The sequence below is a fragment of the Vanellus vanellus genome, assembly GCF_965231255.1.
Source record: "Vanellus vanellus genome assembly, chromosome: 12".
Lineage (NCBI taxonomy): Eukaryota > Metazoa > Chordata > Aves > Charadriiformes > Charadriidae > Vanellus > Vanellus vanellus.
The window spans coordinates 18,587,798-18,604,200 of NC_138917.1; the positions used below are offsets into that span (position 1 = coordinate 18,587,798).

The 16,403-nt window shown below is 58.0% G+C and overlaps 1 protein-coding gene across 1 annotated transcript; it reads right to left on the minus strand.

Moving 5' to 3' along the window:
- Positions 1-3,132: 3,132 nt before the first annotated feature.
- Positions 3,133-6,420, minus strand: IRX3 (iroquois homeobox 3; the record flags this gene model as incomplete). The annotated part of the gene is made up of 4 exons (XM_082489361.1): positions 3,133-3,222; positions 3,934-4,000; positions 4,519-5,653; positions 6,199-6,420. The coding sequence occupies 4 exons, from the start codon at positions 6,418-6,420 to the stop codon at positions 3,168-3,170; spliced, it is 1,479 nt and encodes a 492-aa protein (XP_082345487.1). The 3' UTR covers positions 3,133-3,167.
- Positions 6,421-16,403: the final 9,983 nt, after the last annotated feature.

Genomic DNA, 16,403 nt, shown 5'->3' on the forward strand with positions numbered 1-16,403 from the left:
CGCTACGCCCGCCGAGCCGCTCCCAGCAGAAGTAGGGCTGACAAGTTGGAAGTCTCTTTCTCCTGCCTCCTCCTCCTCCTCCTCCTCCTCCTCCTTCTCCTCCTCGCCGGCGCTTCCTCCGGCCTGCCCCGCGCAGACAGGGAGCGAGCGGGAGATGATTACATCAATCAGTGTCAGGTCTGGGAGCTGTGATTTATGAATATGCATAATGAGCTCTCACCTTTGAGAAGGACTAGCTAGGGAGATAATTGATTAGACAGGAAAAGAGCAGCCAACAGAGAGGGAGAAGGAGAGGGAGGCCTCTCTGCGCCGTCTCGGGCAGGCCTGGCCGGGGCTCCAGCGAGGCTGTCAAGCTGCGAGAGTGATTTCTAAAAAAAAAAAAAAAAAATACGAGTAGGGTTTTTAATGTTTGTTGAAACGCACATAACAAAATGTTTCCTCACAAAATTAATGGGAATTTTCTCCACATTAGGGAAGCCAGGCAGGCACAAAAGCTGCTTTCCCCCCGCAGGGAAACCAAGTTCTCACTTCCAGAAGCCAAAGGGGCGGCTTTCCCATGGCTGCCACGCAGCCGCCGCTGCCGCGGGAGCATCCCCGCCAGTCGGGGCGAGGGGAGAGGGCTCCGCGGGCATGGGGAGCCGAGGGGCTCCGCTGCGAAGGCAAAGGAGCCTTTAATGGGAGGTGGAAAGCTGGGGATGCAATTGTTTTCCCATCGTGGTCTCATTATTTTCTTCCATCCCTTTTAAGCATCTGTCTGGCCACTGTGTGAAAGTTTCTATGGAAAACCCACCAGGATGTCCAGAGGAAGGGGATGTGGAAATTTGCCTCTAGCTTTCTCTTCCCCCCCCCCCCATTAATCTTTTTTTTTTCCTTCTTTTTTTTTTCTCCCCCTCAGCAAGATTTGGCTAAGGAAAAAGCAGGGATACAAAGTGCAGAGAGACTGGGTAAAATTTACATGAGAAACAATCCGTTTTCTAACCACCCACCCGCAGAGTTTCCCCTCGTTTTGGGAGCCTGTCAGAGCGAAAGAAGGGGAAGGGTTCCCAACGCCATTTCCAGGGCGAGCTGGGGCCAGAGAAGACGTAGGGGGAAAGGAAGGGGAGGTGGGAGGAAGAACCCAGAGATGGCAACGCTGCCGTAAACTCCGCGGGTCCCTTCCGTGGCCTCCCTGGAGGGCCAGAGAAGACGTAGGGGGAAAGGAAGGGGAGGTGGGAGGAAGAACCCAGAGATGGCAACGCTGCCGTAAACTCCGCGGGTCCCTTCCGTGGCCTCCCTGGAGGGCCAGAGCTGGCCCCGCTGCAGCCAGGGCTCCCAGCGCCAGGCGAGGGGTCTCCCCACCGCAATGCACCGCCTGCCAGGGAGAATATTAATGGTGAAATATTAAAACACCTATATAAAACGTGTGTATACTCACACACGTATAGATAGCGTAAACATACATATAAATCTCAGCACTTTCAAACACCTAGGATTTAAAATGTAGTTTATCGGCCTAGCGCAACCCAATCCTATAAATAATACATTCCTATCACTATGACCTCAAAATGTCAATACCGCGCAGCCCTGCACATTTGCATATCTTGTACTGTCTAAACTTGAAGCATGTCAGCTATGTGCCTCTGTTTGTACTTTAACTTCATTTTAACTCTCGCTTCCTAGCTCCGCGCGCCCTCCCCCTCCGCAGGGTCTGTCACCCAAACCAGAAAAGCTGTTTAATCACCACCTCCCGTAATTATGCCGTTTCCAGGACTGTAAGGCGAGGAAGGGTGGGGGGCACGTCCCGTGTCCCCCCCCCCCTCCCCCCGACAGAGATGTTGAGGAAGAGCCTGGGAACAAAAGCAGGGGGGAGCCGGGCTGGGAGCTCTACCTGCCCCCTCCAGCCGGGGGGGGGGCGCGGGGATGAGCGCGGCCATCCGCGGGCACCGATTGCCGCGGGTAAATTGGGACGAAGGGAGGGGGGAGCACCCCCCGCCCCCTCCCCCCCCCAACAACAACCACCGTGGGGGTGGTTTCCATCTCACCGCCAGGCGGGAGGGGCCCGCGGCCGCCTTCCCCCCCCCTCGCCAGCCCCGCCGGCAGCCAGCGCCGGCTTTTCCCGCACCGGGGCCAATTTTGAGCGTTTTTCCGAGGAAACGAAGCTACAAGTTCTCGAGGCGGCGGGGAAGCCGCGGCTCCCGGGGCTCGGCGGGGCGGGCGGGCAGCCCGGCGCGGAGCGGCGCGGAGATCCCCGCCGGCCGTGCGCCGCCGCGCTCCGCTTCTCGGTCGGTAACTCCCGCCCGGTGTAAACCCCCGGCAGCGGCGGGGACCGGGGAGAGCCCCCCCAAAATAACCCTGACCTCTGAGATGCGCGCAGCGGGGCGGGGGGGGATAACGCAGCTCCGCTGCCGCACCGTCGACCCCCGAAGTTTCCTTTCAATTAACCCCTCCCGTGCTCCGAGGGGCGGCGGGGGGGGGGAGGGGGTGTCGATAGCCGGTACCCGGTAATAACGTCCTCGGGGGGCGACGGATTACCGCCGGTTGCCCCCGGGCTCCCCCCACCCCGCCGCCGTCCCCCGGAGCCGCGCACGGAGTCGCACACATACACACCCCCCCCCCCGCCGCCGCCGCCGCCGCCCCGCCACCACCCACCGGCGGGCACCGGGAGGGGGCACCGGCGCCTGCAGGGGGCGCTGCGGCTCCAGCGTTGGGCTCCGCCGCCGCCCGCCCCGGCCCCGGCCCCGGCCAAGGGCCCTCGGCCCCGGCCCCGCCGTCCGCCCGAAGATGCGCCCGCCGCCGCCTCGGAGAAGCTGTGACCGGCGGGGGAACGGGGAGGGGGGACACCGGGGAACGGAGGAAAATAACTCCAGAGGTGGGAGGAGAGAGTGTAGTCAAAGTGGCAACAGTTTATTTATTAGCCAAAAATATATACTTTCTTGTACAATTTGGTTCACACATATGTACATTTTTACTATATGTACAAAAACGACAACCAAAAAAAAAAAAAAATCGAAACACCTAATTCTCACTGGACTCCCAAAAAACCTCACAAACTCAGCTAATCCAGATGATAGTACAGAAGCGGGTTTTTTTTTTCCTTTTTAGTTTTAATATACGGACATGCTTACAAGTTGTAACTATACAGAGATTTTTTTTTTTTTTACAATCATTACAACAACAAAAAAAATTAACTATGATGATGACAACGCCGATAGAACCATAGCGGCATCAAGTTGGTTCTGGGGCCTGGAAAAAAATGACACAGAAAAAAAAAAATATATTTAATAGGGTTTCTAGTCAGATCGGGCTGGCACAATATTTTTAACTGTAGGTAGCACTGGTTTTGTTGTTGTTGTTGTTATTTTTAAAAATAGATTTCTAAATTAAAAATAAAAAACTTTTCGGAGTGACTTAGAGCAAATTTATTTGGCTACGAAAATACCACGGGCCCGATCCCCGTGGTTTCAGTCAATCAAAAGAGTAATTGATTTCGGTGACTACTACGCCAAACTTAGGACAGCACGGCGCAGCCTCTTCGCCTCTCATACTCGCTGGGTTTGGGGTTATATTTTTGAATTTTTATGGATTGTTTTCCCACTGCCGCTGTATTTCTCCCGCCGGCCAGGCGGCACCGGCGGGTCCCGGCCGTGCCGGGGGTGCTCGGGGTCCCCGATGGGCTCCCGCCCGGCCCGGCCCGACCCCGGGCTCGGTCCCCCGCGCCGCCCCGCCGCCCCCGAACGCAGCGCGGCCTGCCCGCGGGAACCGCTCGCCAAGTCCAGAAGAGAAAACAGAAAGAAAGAAAAAAAAAAAAAAAAGATAATCAGAATAACCCACCACGCACGCAGAGGAAGAACAAGAAACCGCCCTGGAAAGGGGACTAAAGAAGCGGAGAAAATAAGCTAACCATTTACAACTGCCTCTATATATCCTTAGGAGACTGAGGAAGCAATCTCTTACCGCCTCTGCACTGGCTGGAAAGCTGTCTTTATTAACTTTTTCTCTACTTCCAAGGCACTAGATCGATCTAAAAAGAGAAGGGGAAAAAAAAAAAAAAAGCGTTCCTTTATAGCCCCCGTTTTATTCTCCCCCTCCCATCCCTGAATTAAGGCTCTAGACTCAAGATCTCTTCTCAGCAAGTTGCAAATACGACCAGACGACTGCTTTGCTGCGGGAGTGACCGTCAAGAGGAAAATAAACCAAGCCCGGAGCAGCCCTCACGGCCGGGTCCTTCCCACAAAGACCATTTCAGCAGCAGCAACAACAACAGCAACAAAAATTATCTCCGTCGGAGGAAGGTAAATCTCGGGGGCTGAGACTAACCTGGCGAGGAGGTGTCCCGCCGCCGCCCCCCCCCCGCCGCCACCTGCGCCCCGACGGCTGCGCCGGGCCCGGGGGGCAGCGTGAGAAACCCGCGGGGCCGGCGCCCCCCACACCCCCCCACGTCCCCAACGCCTCGGCCCGGCGGGGCCTCCCGCGCCGCTCCGCGCAGCACCGCGCAGCGTCCCGTCCCGTCCCGTCCCCGCCGCGTCCCTCAGCGGTCACCTGCTCCGGCGGGCTCCGCGCTCTGCGCCTGGTCCGCGGGCCGCGGGAAGGCGGCGGCGGCGGCGGCGGCGGCGGGGGGGGCGGCCGGGGCGGCCCCCAGCCCCAGCAGGTGGGGAGTGTTCAGTAAGGCCAGCGGGTGCGGGGGCGGGTGGTGGTGGTGGTGGTGGTGGGCCGGGAAGGCGCGGTTGGTCCAGTTGGGGAACTTGCCCAGGGGGCAGGAGGAGACGAGTCTGTGGGGCGGCGGGGGGGGCAGCGGCAGCGGCTGGGGGGCGGCCGCCGGCGGGGAGCCGCCGCCGGGAGACTTGCGGGGGTTGTCCGGGCTGGTGGCCGTCTCGGCCAGCGACCAGATCTTGGGCTTCGGCAGGGTGCCGGCCAAAGCGCCGTCCGTCGGGGAGGAGGCGGCGGAGGAGGAGGCGGAGGAGGGGGGCGAGAGGTGGTGCGGCGGCGGCTGGAGGGGCGGCTTGAGGGGCTCCAGGCCGGCGGGGGGGGCGGCGGCGGCGGGGAGCTCGCACTTGTGGTGGTGGTGGTGGTGGTGATGGTGGTGGAGGTGGTGGTGGCGGAGGTGGTGCGGCTCCCCCTCGGCGGCCTTGAGGTAGCGCTCCTCGGAGCCGGGCAGGTCCTCGAAGCCCTCGGAGCCCTCCGAGTCCGTCTTGGAGTCGGAGTGCAGGAGGTCGGCGTCCTGCAGCTCGTCCTCCAGCTCGTCCTTGTTGCTCTCGATGTTCTCGGTGTCGATGTTCTCCAGGTCGATCTCCTCCTCGTCCTCCCTCTTGTCCTCTTCCCCCTCGTGGTCGCTCCCGTAGGAGTTGCCCTCCTCGTCCGTCCTGCTGCGGGGGGCCCAGGTCATTTTATTCTCCTTTTTGAGCCGCCGCCGCGCGTTGGCGAACCAGGTGGAGACCTGGGTGAGGGTCATTTTGGTGATGATGGCCAGCATGATCTTCTCGCCCTTGGTGGGGTAGGGGTTTTTCCGGTGCTCGTTGAGCCAGGCCTTGAGGGTGCTGGTGCTCTCCCGGGTGGCGTTCTTGGGCCGCGACGGGTCCCCGAACTGGTACTGCCCGTAGGGGTAGAAGGCGGGGTGGTGGTGGGGGAAGGCGGCGTGCTGCACCCCCGGGCTCTCCTTCAGCTCGTACTGGGCGCCCTGCAGCGAGAGGGAAGGGGCGGCCCCGGCTGAGAACGGCGCGCCGGGCCCGACCCGGGGCCCCCTCCATCCCGCCGCCGTTACCGGGAGCGGAGCCCGCCCGCCGGGCCGGGCCGGGCCGAGCCGCCTCCCCGCGCCGCCGCGCTCCCCGGCCCCGGCAGCCCGGGCCCCGCCGCCTGCGCCCCCCGGTGCCCGCGGGGGTGCCCGGGAGGGGAGGCAGGACCGGCTCCCCAGGTGCCTGTGTTGCGCGGCGGGGCCGCCGGCAGCCGTCAAACCCGGCGGGCGGACGGACGGACGGACCGGACGGACAGAGGAGGCGGGGGGGGCGGGGGGGTGAAGAAGCCGCGGGGTCGCCGCTCCAGCCCTGCCCCTCTCCGGCGGCTCTGCCGGGGCAGGGCGGCGATAACGCCCCGGCTCCACTGACAGCCCTCCCGGCCTCTTCCCCGGCCGCCCCCCCCACCCCCCGCCCCGACCGATGGATCCCCGGCGCGATCCCGCTGGCGGGGACCGAGCCCCCCGGGGCGGGGGGGGGGGGCGTCTCTTACCAGCTGGGGGAAGATGGGCAGCTCGGCGGCGTAGGGCAGGAAGGCTCCGTAGCCCTGGGCGGCGGCGGCGGCGGCGTAGGGCGCGCCGTACATGGAGGAGAGCACGTTGGAGAGGGTCCCGGACGGGGCCAGCTCGGCGCCGCCGCGGGAGCCGCCGCTGCCCGGGCGCTCCGCCGGGTAAATCGGCCTGATGTACTGGTAGCCCAGCTGGGGGAAAGACATGGTGGGGGAGCGGGGGCAGGGGAGGAGGGGGGGAGGAGAAGGAGGAGGAGGAGGAGGAGGAGGAGGAGGGTGGGGGAGAAGAGAGGAAGAAGGGAGAGAAAGGGGAGAAAGTAGCAGGGCCGGGAGCGGAGGAGGGAGCCGGGTCGCTCGCCCTCGCCGGCCGCCCGCACTTTCAGCGCCTCCCGCAAACTCCGGCGGACATGGAGGAGGAGGGGGGGGGGGTAAGGGGGGGGGGGGAGCCGGGGGTGCGCGGAGGCCGCGGGCTCCCTCCTGTCCTCGGCCGCCGCGGTAAACGATCCGATCGCTTCTTTCTTCTCTCACTTTTCCTATTGATCTGAGTGGACCCAGGTCAGGTCCTAACAGATTGCCTGAGATTATTGGGACTCTGGGCTGTGATTGACATTTCTAGTCTCTCACAAGCCCCTCCTATTTCTTTTAAGTCTCTCTCTCTCCCTCTGCCTCCCTCTCTCTCTCATGCCCAGAGCTCGCTCTCGCCGGGTTTGTCACTAGCTGCTTTTCTTTTTTTTTTCCCTTCCTTTTTTTTTTTCCCCCCTAAATCTGTTTACTGACGTCGCGATCTTTTATTTGAGTTGCTTTCAAATCTCGTTTTAGCGATCGCCAATCAGTTGTGTGTTTTACAAAGGTTTAACCCTGCCTCATGGTATTCTAATTATATAGAGATAGATTTAGATATAATTTCTTTCATAGCTCCCCCCCCCTCCCCCGGAGCATAGGAAGCCAGGGTGTCAGCTGTGAGCGGCACACGAGAGGGACAGGAAAAAGTTGTGACATTTAAAAATAAAGGCTCACACACCCCCCCCCCCCAGTCTCCCTTTTCAGGTTTTCAAATTTACAGGCTTTCCTTGCCCGGTTTCATTTTGTTTTCTTTATTAAGATATTCCCTCCTTCCCTTCCCCCTCTCCGGCCCTGACGAGGGTTACATCTCCTAATATAGATTTAAAAGTCTATTAGGTTTTTGGTTTTTTTTTTTTTTTAATTTGCATTTCCAGAGCTACCTTGAAAATTTTCCTAATGTACTGAATATTTAAGGACTTCTCTACATTTTGTCTAGGCTAACAGTGGGCAGATACAGTGGAAAAGCTAAGTTAATTTTCCTCCTAATAAGGGACTTCAAAGAGTTGTAGGTCACAATTTTACATCAAAGGCAGAAAAGAAGGCAAATTAAAATCTTAACAAAGGAGAGACGGGAGCAGCCCTCTGGGCCATTAGTAAATAAGTGGTGTGAAAAAAGGGACAATGACAGGCACTGGAATTAAACTCATTAACACCTTTTTGTCTTGGTGCGAAATCTCTAATTAGGAAATTTATGATCATTTTGCTTATTCCCTCTGTTCTGAATCACTACAAGGCTTAGAAGGAAGTACCTGGTACGTGCAACATTTGCAAAGGGAGCAGTGGCACGGGCTTGTGAGGAGCTATTGAGAAGCAGTCAAGATACGTTTTAATTACCGAATAAGATTTTTTTTTATGATCAACACATTTTAAATTACAGTTTGCTTTTATTTTCTTTTTTCTTTCTTTTTTTTTTCCGCCCCCCACCCCATCCTTCCCCGAAACCAGCGTGTGAGTTGCAATTTAGCCTTTTAAGAGTAGTTAAAATACAGTTCAATCACGGCGCGTCTTTCGCAAGCGCCCGTGCGCCCAGCTCCGCTCCCGCCGTGCGCAGGGAGAGGCTGGAGGGAAACGGGAAAAGTTCGTACAACCTGTGGGGCTGCGATTGTGGGCAGGGGAGAGGGGACCTTAACCTGCCACCGTTATCTGCTTTTTTAAATACTCGGTGTTTAAAAAAAAAAAAAAAAAGTTTGAAGAGTCTTTTGAGGAGTTGAGGCTGGAGGAGAGCCGTTTAACCGTATCCCCCTCTCTTCCTAAATACTCTCTGGATTTATTGCCTTTAAAATATGATTTAGGTACAATATAACCACTGTGCCCACAGTATGGATTTTTATAACTACATTTCTTTAAAAATGAAATTCATGTCAGATTATGCAGTTAAAGGAATCGACCTTGATAGCTTGCTATAATAAAACTATATCAGCTTGTAATAAATGCGGATTATAGCAAAGCAAGCTCCAGAATTAAAATTCCCTGAATCAATATATGAAAATCTGTAGGAAACATCTCTAATCGTATTAAGTTCATCTTTATAGCATTTCCTATCTGCTAATCTAGTGCAAAAACAACTCTGGGTTGGAGGAATTTATTTTCTTCTATTCGACGTTGCTCCTGTAATAGCTTTTGATAGTCTAATGCAAGGGAGATAACAATATTAAATTCAGTTATAAGTTTATTTCTTTTTAATTCAGAAGGAAAACAGGCAGCGAACCTCACGTCCCGATTTGCTTTAAACTTTTCTGTGGGAAGCGCTCGGCGGGGGCGAGGCGGTGTTGAGGGCGTCCACGGAGAGTCTGGATGCAGACCACAACTTTTAAAAAATATCTGCCTCGGAGAGAAAAGGGACGAATATGAAAAATTGGACAAATCGGTCGCCGTTAGGTGCAGCCGCGCTCGCCACGCTGGTGTTAGAGCCGGGCTGTGTCCCGCACACGGGGCACACGCGTGTCCCACATAACCGGACCCGTCGTTTTGTGGCTGGCACGGAGTGTCGAAGCCGGCAGGATTATTCTGTGATTTTTAATCAACAGCACAATCAATACGAGTTCGTCCCCCGCGGGAGCCGCCGGCAGGGGCTGGCGTGGGAGCGGCCGGGGCGATGCGGGAGCGGGGGGTCCCCCGGGGCCGGGGGGGTGGGGTGGGGGGCTGGCGGTGGGGGGGAAGTGGCGGGCAGGCAGCCGGGAGGGAGACACGGGAGGCGAGAAATTATGGGTGCGAATGGATCCAGGGCAGGGCGAGGGGTGGTTTATTAATGGGAAAGAAAGGGAGAGGAAACGTAGCCGGACCAAACGGACGGGAGGAGAAATCTGGAGGGATGCGGCTCTTGGCTGACGGGGGAGGGGAAAAAAAATAATAAAATTAAAAAAGAAAGCGGAGAAGACAGCAAACGGTGGGGGAAGAGAGAAGGAGGAGAGGAGGCATCTTCCCGGGGGTGGGGCGGGGGTGTGGGAGCGATGTTCACGGCTAGAAGCGCCGCACGCCTTTGGCAGCGGGGGGGCGGCCGGTGGCGGCGGGAGGGTGTCCGCGGGGCCGGGGGAAGCCCGGGGCCGGGCCGAGGAGGGGAGCGGAGCCCGGCGGGGCGAACGGGGGGCGGCGGCGGGAGCGGAGCGAGCCGCAGGGGGAGAGCGAAGCTGAGCGGGAGGCGCTTTGCCCGGCCGGAGCCGAAGGGAGATGAGAAGGGGAGGCTGGAGCCGGCTCGTCCTCCGGGGCGGCCGGGAGGGAGCCGCGGGGCCCCGACGGCCGCCGCCGCCCCCGGGGCGGGGGGGGGTGGGGGAAGCCGCAGCGGCGGAGCGCTCCTCGGCCGGACAGACACGTGTCTTCTGGCCGGGACCTGTCAAAGCTGGGAGAGCGGCTCCTGATTTATTACCCCAAACACACACACACACACACACACACACACACCCCCTCCCGCCGCCCGCCCTCCCCCCGGCCTCGCCTCCCTCTTCTCCCGGCTGGCTCACACGGTCGCCGAGCTCCAACCAAACCTCCCTCCGGCCGCATTTGGGCTTCCCCGAGTCCGCAACCGGCTCCGGGAGGATGTAGCGGGCCGGGGCAGCGTCGCGCCCGCCCCGGTGCCCCTGGGACCCCAGTCCCGGTTGTCACCGCTGACGCCCCGCCGCCGGGTCACGGGCGACGGAGGGGACCAGGGGGACGCGGTGGCCCCAGGCCGGGGGTGTGTGTCTCTGCCGCAGGGCCCGGCTGGGGAGCCGGGGGCTGCCTGCTGGAAGTTGCAGCAGAGCCGCCGGCGGAGCTGCGGGGCTCAGGCAGGCGCCCGTGGGGTGTGCGGGGTCCCGGGTGGGGTGGGAGCTGCGGCGTGTGCCGCTGCACGGCGGGGGGGGGCGGGACAGGGGCGCAGCCACCCAGGGAAGGGGGGGTAAACAAACAAGTTGGATTAGTAGAAGGGCCGCAGTTAAAAAAGAGTTAAAAAAATAGAGGGAAAGATCAAAGCGCTGGGTAAAAGACTCTTCAAATTACACGTTTGAAGCTTTTCCATAATTCCAAGGCGACAGATAGATAACAAGCTGCACATTCCTTATCACATATGGAATCAATCTGAAAGGAGTCTCTTGATCAGAATCTGTTAATTGCAGTGACATATGATTTGGAAAGAAAACACAATTAATGACCCTTCATGTTAAGGCTTTGGGACGAGGCCGCTGACAATCCGCGCTCTGCAGCCAACGTCAACTTTTTTTTATTATTATTAGTAGTAGTATTGGTAAACTACTAAGGGGAGACATTCCTCGAGCCTCGGCACTGTTTTGTCTCCGTTCCCGTTGCAGGTTTCTTCAGAAGGGGGAGGAGAAGAGAAGGGGACGGGAGTGCGTGCGCGCCTTTCCTTCAAGGTTTGGGGAGCTAAAATGATTTAGTACCTTGTCTGTAAATCTAATGACCTAAGGTGAGAAAAAACACTTCATCTTTTATTATTACCATTTGTGGTGAGCGTTACCAGGAAACAGCAGAACCCGTTTGAAATGGTAAATATATGTATCCATTTAAAACCCATTATTGCAGAGATTTTCCCAAAGCGAAATAAAGCCAATCTCCCCAATCCCATTTTCTAGCGCCCTCTGCCCACGGCTCCCCTTGGCTCCGCCGCTCCTTCCCGGGCTCTGGGACCCCTGAGCCTCGGCCGAGCCCCCCCCGGGTGCTAAGGGGGGGACACAGCAGCGGTGGGTGCTCCGGGGCTGTTTGTGCATCACACGTCCTGTAATGTTAGGAAAGGAAGGAGCAAGATTTTTGAAAGCTTTACTCGGTCATTAAAAGGTAATGGCTTTGTTTTAGAAGGGAGAGAGGTTCATTTGAAGGTTATAAAGCGTACACTTTAATAGGATCGAAGTGAAATTAGTTAATAAGAAAATGCTGGCCAGAAGCTCTCCGGGCTTTTAAGTGCTCTCCAGGCCATTTAGGGAAATTGAATAAGAACAGACTCCGTTACCTGCAGCCCCAACTATTATCTCCAGTTCTGCACAGAGGCGAGAAAGGAAAAATAGCGCCTGAGAGACCTGAAGTCCCGTACACCTCCTGCCAGCCTATTTCCTCGAGATATAATGTCCCCTTTCTGCTCGCACCCGTGTTCTCCTCCTTCTGCTGCTGCTTTTAAGCAGACCAGACTACACGGTGTACCACAAGGGGGTAAGCAAAGGTAAGGGGCCATCAGCAGATGCTGAAGGCTCCGGGGGCAGCTCTGAACAGCAGCCTCGTCCCCGCCTGGGCAAAGCTGGCCTCTTGGTGTTATTTTTTCCCTTTCATTTCTCTGAGGTTTTCTTTTTTTTTTTTTTTTCCCACCATTGTGGTGCTTTGTTGATTTGCGTTCGGACCGTTGCCAATAGGTCAGTATATTGTGTTACCGAACTTCCTATCTGCTCCCTTTCTCCCTCCCCTTAAACTTTATAGTTTTCAGAGGTGTTAATAAAACCTTTCCTTTGGTAAATCGTTCATTAGAAACCCCACGGAAACCTGGAAAGACTTCAGAAAAAAAAAAAAAAAAAAAAAAAAAAGAAGCAGCGCTTAGGAATGAGAGGTTGGGAGAAGGCTTTTGTCCAAAAAATGCATAATTGCTGTGAATCTTAGGAAACATTAATCTTTATAGGAATTTGTGATTCATATCTGTGGTTTGACCGTTTGGGTGATTTACAATCTGTTAGTGCAATTCACTAATTTTATGCCAATATATTTTATGCACCCGGTTAGACTTTCCATCGGAATGAGTGGCTTTTGTGCCTTGCTGGTGTCCGTGTGGCTCTTTGACTCCGACCCCCGGCGGGGGCCGTTCCCGGCGCTCCTCGGGAGCGGAGAAGTGGGCAGAAACTGCACACAACTGTGGGGAACTTCCCCTCGCCATTTTGCCGTCCCATCATCTTTCCTCGCCCGCAGCCCCCCGGCGTATTATGGCCCGGGCAGGGGCCGCCCCCGCCGACCCCCTCCGCGGCTGCGGGGCTGTGCGCGGCTCCGGCACCGGCAGCGGCACCGGCGGGAGGGCTGCAGCCTTGGTAAACCGGAGCCGGGAATATCCCGGGTTTCTCGAGCTTTACCAGCGGGTTCAAACCCAAATTATTCCCCTCCGTTCCCCGGTACGCCCTCGGCGGAGCCTCCGGCACGGTGCAGCGCGGAGCCACCGGGGGGTGTGTGTGTGTGTGTCACATCGCCCCGGGCACTGACCCGCCCCCCCGGGGCCGCCGCGGCCGACGGGACGGTGCCTCTCCGGGCTTCCCCGGCCGGGTACCCCCGTCCCTCTTCCCTCGTCCCCAGCCCGCCGGGAGGTGACTCCTCCCGGGCAGGAGACGGCGCATCTGGCGGGGGAAGGGGACAGGACGCACGACCTGGACGCGGCGGTGCGCCGTGCGAAGGAAGTGCCACTCAAACGACGCCCCTGGGCGCTTTTCGGGTGTGCGTGGAAGCGAAGTGGGGCATTCCCCGGGTGAGATGCCTCAGCGCTCTCCGGCCGCCGCACGGGAGAGCCGGGGCTGCGGAGAGCTCGGTGTCATTTGTAACCGGGTTTATTAGCTGGAGGGGAAAACACAAGCGAAGAAAAGGAGCGGCAGCTGCACTGAAGATAACACTGCGCGGAGCCTAATCTTGTGACACAATCATTAATTACGATTGTATTAATTACTATTTTTCCCAAACAGTCCCTGCCCGGAAGAGCTTACAGCCCACATCTGCTGTGTAATGATGCTCTGGTTTAGAAACGATTCCCCCATTAGGTCCCAGGTAGCGTTTACAAATGGCAACACCTACAGTATCAAAGCCCGTCATCTTGCAGCCTGAGATTTTCCGTCCCACCGGCCTGGGTAGGACGATTTGATGCCGATAAAGTACATTTAAATATCAAAGTCTTTATTCACGTACATATTCCATCCAAACTTTCAGATCGCGATGGCGTAACTGCTTTATTTGCTCTTCATCCCACGGATGCTGCCTTATATCAGTAACAAACAAGCATTGATTTTATGGTAAAGTCACTTTGGGATGGGAATGAGTAACTCCAGGCAGTGCTATCACTGTATTACATGGAAATGGCCCAGGTAACAAGATGAACATTGATTCAGCATTATGTTTGATCAATAATGAAATAAGTAACTTCAGGGCCAAATTAAAATGCAAGCTGGCTTAACGCTGCCAGCTTCTGGGCTAAGTGACAAGGCTAATTCAGCAGGGAAATGGCAATATTTGCATTAGAGGCTGCATCTGTTGTTTGGTGGAAGAGGCTGGAGCTGCAATAACGGCGGATAAAACTGCGGGGAGCGGGTTTGAGGGGAGCCCTGACGGTGCCCCGGGCCGGGGACGGGGGTGTCCCGCCCTACCGGGGCAGCACCGCTGCGTCCTCCGCTCCCCTCGGCTTTCGGCCACGGCGGAGCTGAGCTGAAAAAAAAAAAAAAAAAAAAAAAAAAAGACTTGAGGGCTGGTAACAGGAACCCAGCGTGCTCCCTGTCGCAGATAACCAGATGGTGTTAGCACTTAGCGAAGGAAATATGCTTTTATAAACTCCTCGGCGCACGGCAGCCCGGGCCCTGCCCGCCCGGCCCCGGGGAAGGGGCCACGGTGTATTTTGGAAAGAAACGGGGAAAGGGGAAGCGATTTAGGAGATGAGTGAGAGCATGACCGGAGCTCCCTGTATCGGCGGCCTTTGGCCCGGTTTATCTGCTGTTTTTCTCCATGGCCGGTTTTTACAGCTCTGCCATCATTACCGGGACGGTGACACGCATTGATTTCCGATAGCGCTTCTCGCCTTCAGCCGGTCAGGCACCGGCACCGGGACACGGGGGGAGTCACCGAGGGTAAAACCTCGGTTAGGGGCGGGAGAGGTGTAAAGCGGAGCCCCGTACCCCAGCTGGGGCGGTACGGGGAGCGAAGCCGGGCGGGAGACCGGCAGCCCGGCGGTGCGCTGCCGGGGAGGAGATGCTCTCACCGGGAGCACCGGGGCGGGGGGATGCGAGGCGGCGGGAGCTGCCGGTATGCGCGGGAGAGGCAGGCAGCCGGCGTGCATCAACCGGGGACACCTAGTCTTGTGACATTTTTCTAAGTTGTCTTTTTTTTTTTTTAGGCAATTTTTAATCATTTCCTCCAATGTGACCGGGGAAAAAAAAAAAAAAAAAAAGAAATAAATAAAGAAAAGGAAAGATTCTCCCCAAAAGAATAGGAAACACCTCTCAGGGCAGCCCGGGCTACACGGAGTGTGCCAGGGGCGTGTGTGCTCTGCCCCATGGCTGGAAACACCCCCAGGCAGAACGCGCGGCTGCCTTTCACCGGGGAGGGGACACCACCGGCGGGGGCAGGGGGGGACCCCGACGGCCGCCCCGGCGGTGGGTGGGTTTCTGCCCCACCCGCCCGGCACCGGCGCTGCTGCCGGCCCGGTGCAGCCCCGACACCCGAGCGGTAAATAGAGCCCGGTGTGGCGGAGGCGCGGCTGGAAATGGATGATGTGGTGGGTGAGGGATGGCCCGGGGGGGCGGGCGGCAGCGCGCCGGGGGAGGGAACCGCTCTCTACCTACGGGGGGGGCGCGGACGGCGGGAGCTCGGCGGGCCGGGCAAGGCGAGGGGGCCGGGGGGGCGCGGAGTGGGTGGCGGGATTGAGCCCCCCCCCACCTTAGGGTGCCGGTGTAAGCCCGGAGAAGGGGTACAGACCCGTAGGGGTGGGTGGGTTTAGGCCAGGCAGAGCGGGAGCCCGGCAGGCGGCGGGACCCCCCCCAGGGGTGTGCAGCGGAAGGGAACCGCCGGGGCCCCGCCGCAGCGCTGCGCCGCCGCGCAGCGGGAACCTTCGGGGAGCGCGGGGGCGGGCTCGGGCGGAGCGGGGCTCGGGGCTCCTCTCTGCAGCCCCGTCTGCCCCAGCCGGTACGGCGGCGGGACGCGGCTCCCCGGACCGTGCCAAAAAATAACACCTCCCCCCCCAAAAAAAAAGGAGAAAAAAAAAGGGGCCGGCGCTTGCTCTTTCCTCTCCTTAAGCAGGTCAAACGCGATCGTTCAGAGCTATTGATTGCTCCACGGGCTTGTAGTGATTTGTTAAAAGTAAGTAAGGGTGAGCAGGAGGTGCGGAGAACAGCTCCGGGATGAGCCGTGGAGGGAACGCGCGGGCGGAGCGGAGCGGGGCGGGCTGGGGCGGGACGGGGCGGAGCAGAGCGGAGCGGAGCGGCCGCGTAAGGGGCGAGGGGGCGCGGAGTCGCGGCGGAGCCTCCGCGGAGCCTCCGCGGGGCGGGCCGGGCCGGGCCGGGCTGCGCTGCGCTGCGGGGCGGCGGGGCGTGTTGCGGGCAGCACCGCGCATCCCGCGCCCCCACCGCGCCCCTCCGCCATCGCCCTGGGTACCCCCCTGCACCCCCGTCTCCAGCTCATTACACGAAACCCGCCCCGTGTTGTCGTCCCCCGTCCCCCCGCGGGTGCAGAGCAGATCGCGGGGATGGTGAAAATCGTAAGGAAAAACCCGCGGACAGGGTAAAGGATGGAAATTGTTCCACAGTTAACTTTACAGGCCGAATGGATTTTATGTTGAGGGGTAAACACAAAACCATCTACTAAAGTCAGACATGCCTTCTTTTTCAGGGCTAATGGAATGAGTCATCGACAGAGTGGATTATTTAAAGCACCATGTGAGTCTATAACCATGTATATATACAAGTTATTATATATTGGAAATCTGTCTCCTCCACTCCCTAGTCTCTTATAATCCTCTGACCAGGAACCAGGCAGTCCCCATGTGGAAATTTAGAAAAGAAAAATCAGTAATGCTCAACATCCAACAATAAATCCTGAAGTTATTTGCCACCACATTTAATTAAATATTTTGAAAAGAAAACCCTTGTGATTGATTTGCCTTCTGTATTGATCCAGTATTGATCTTGCGCGTCTTGCTAGTC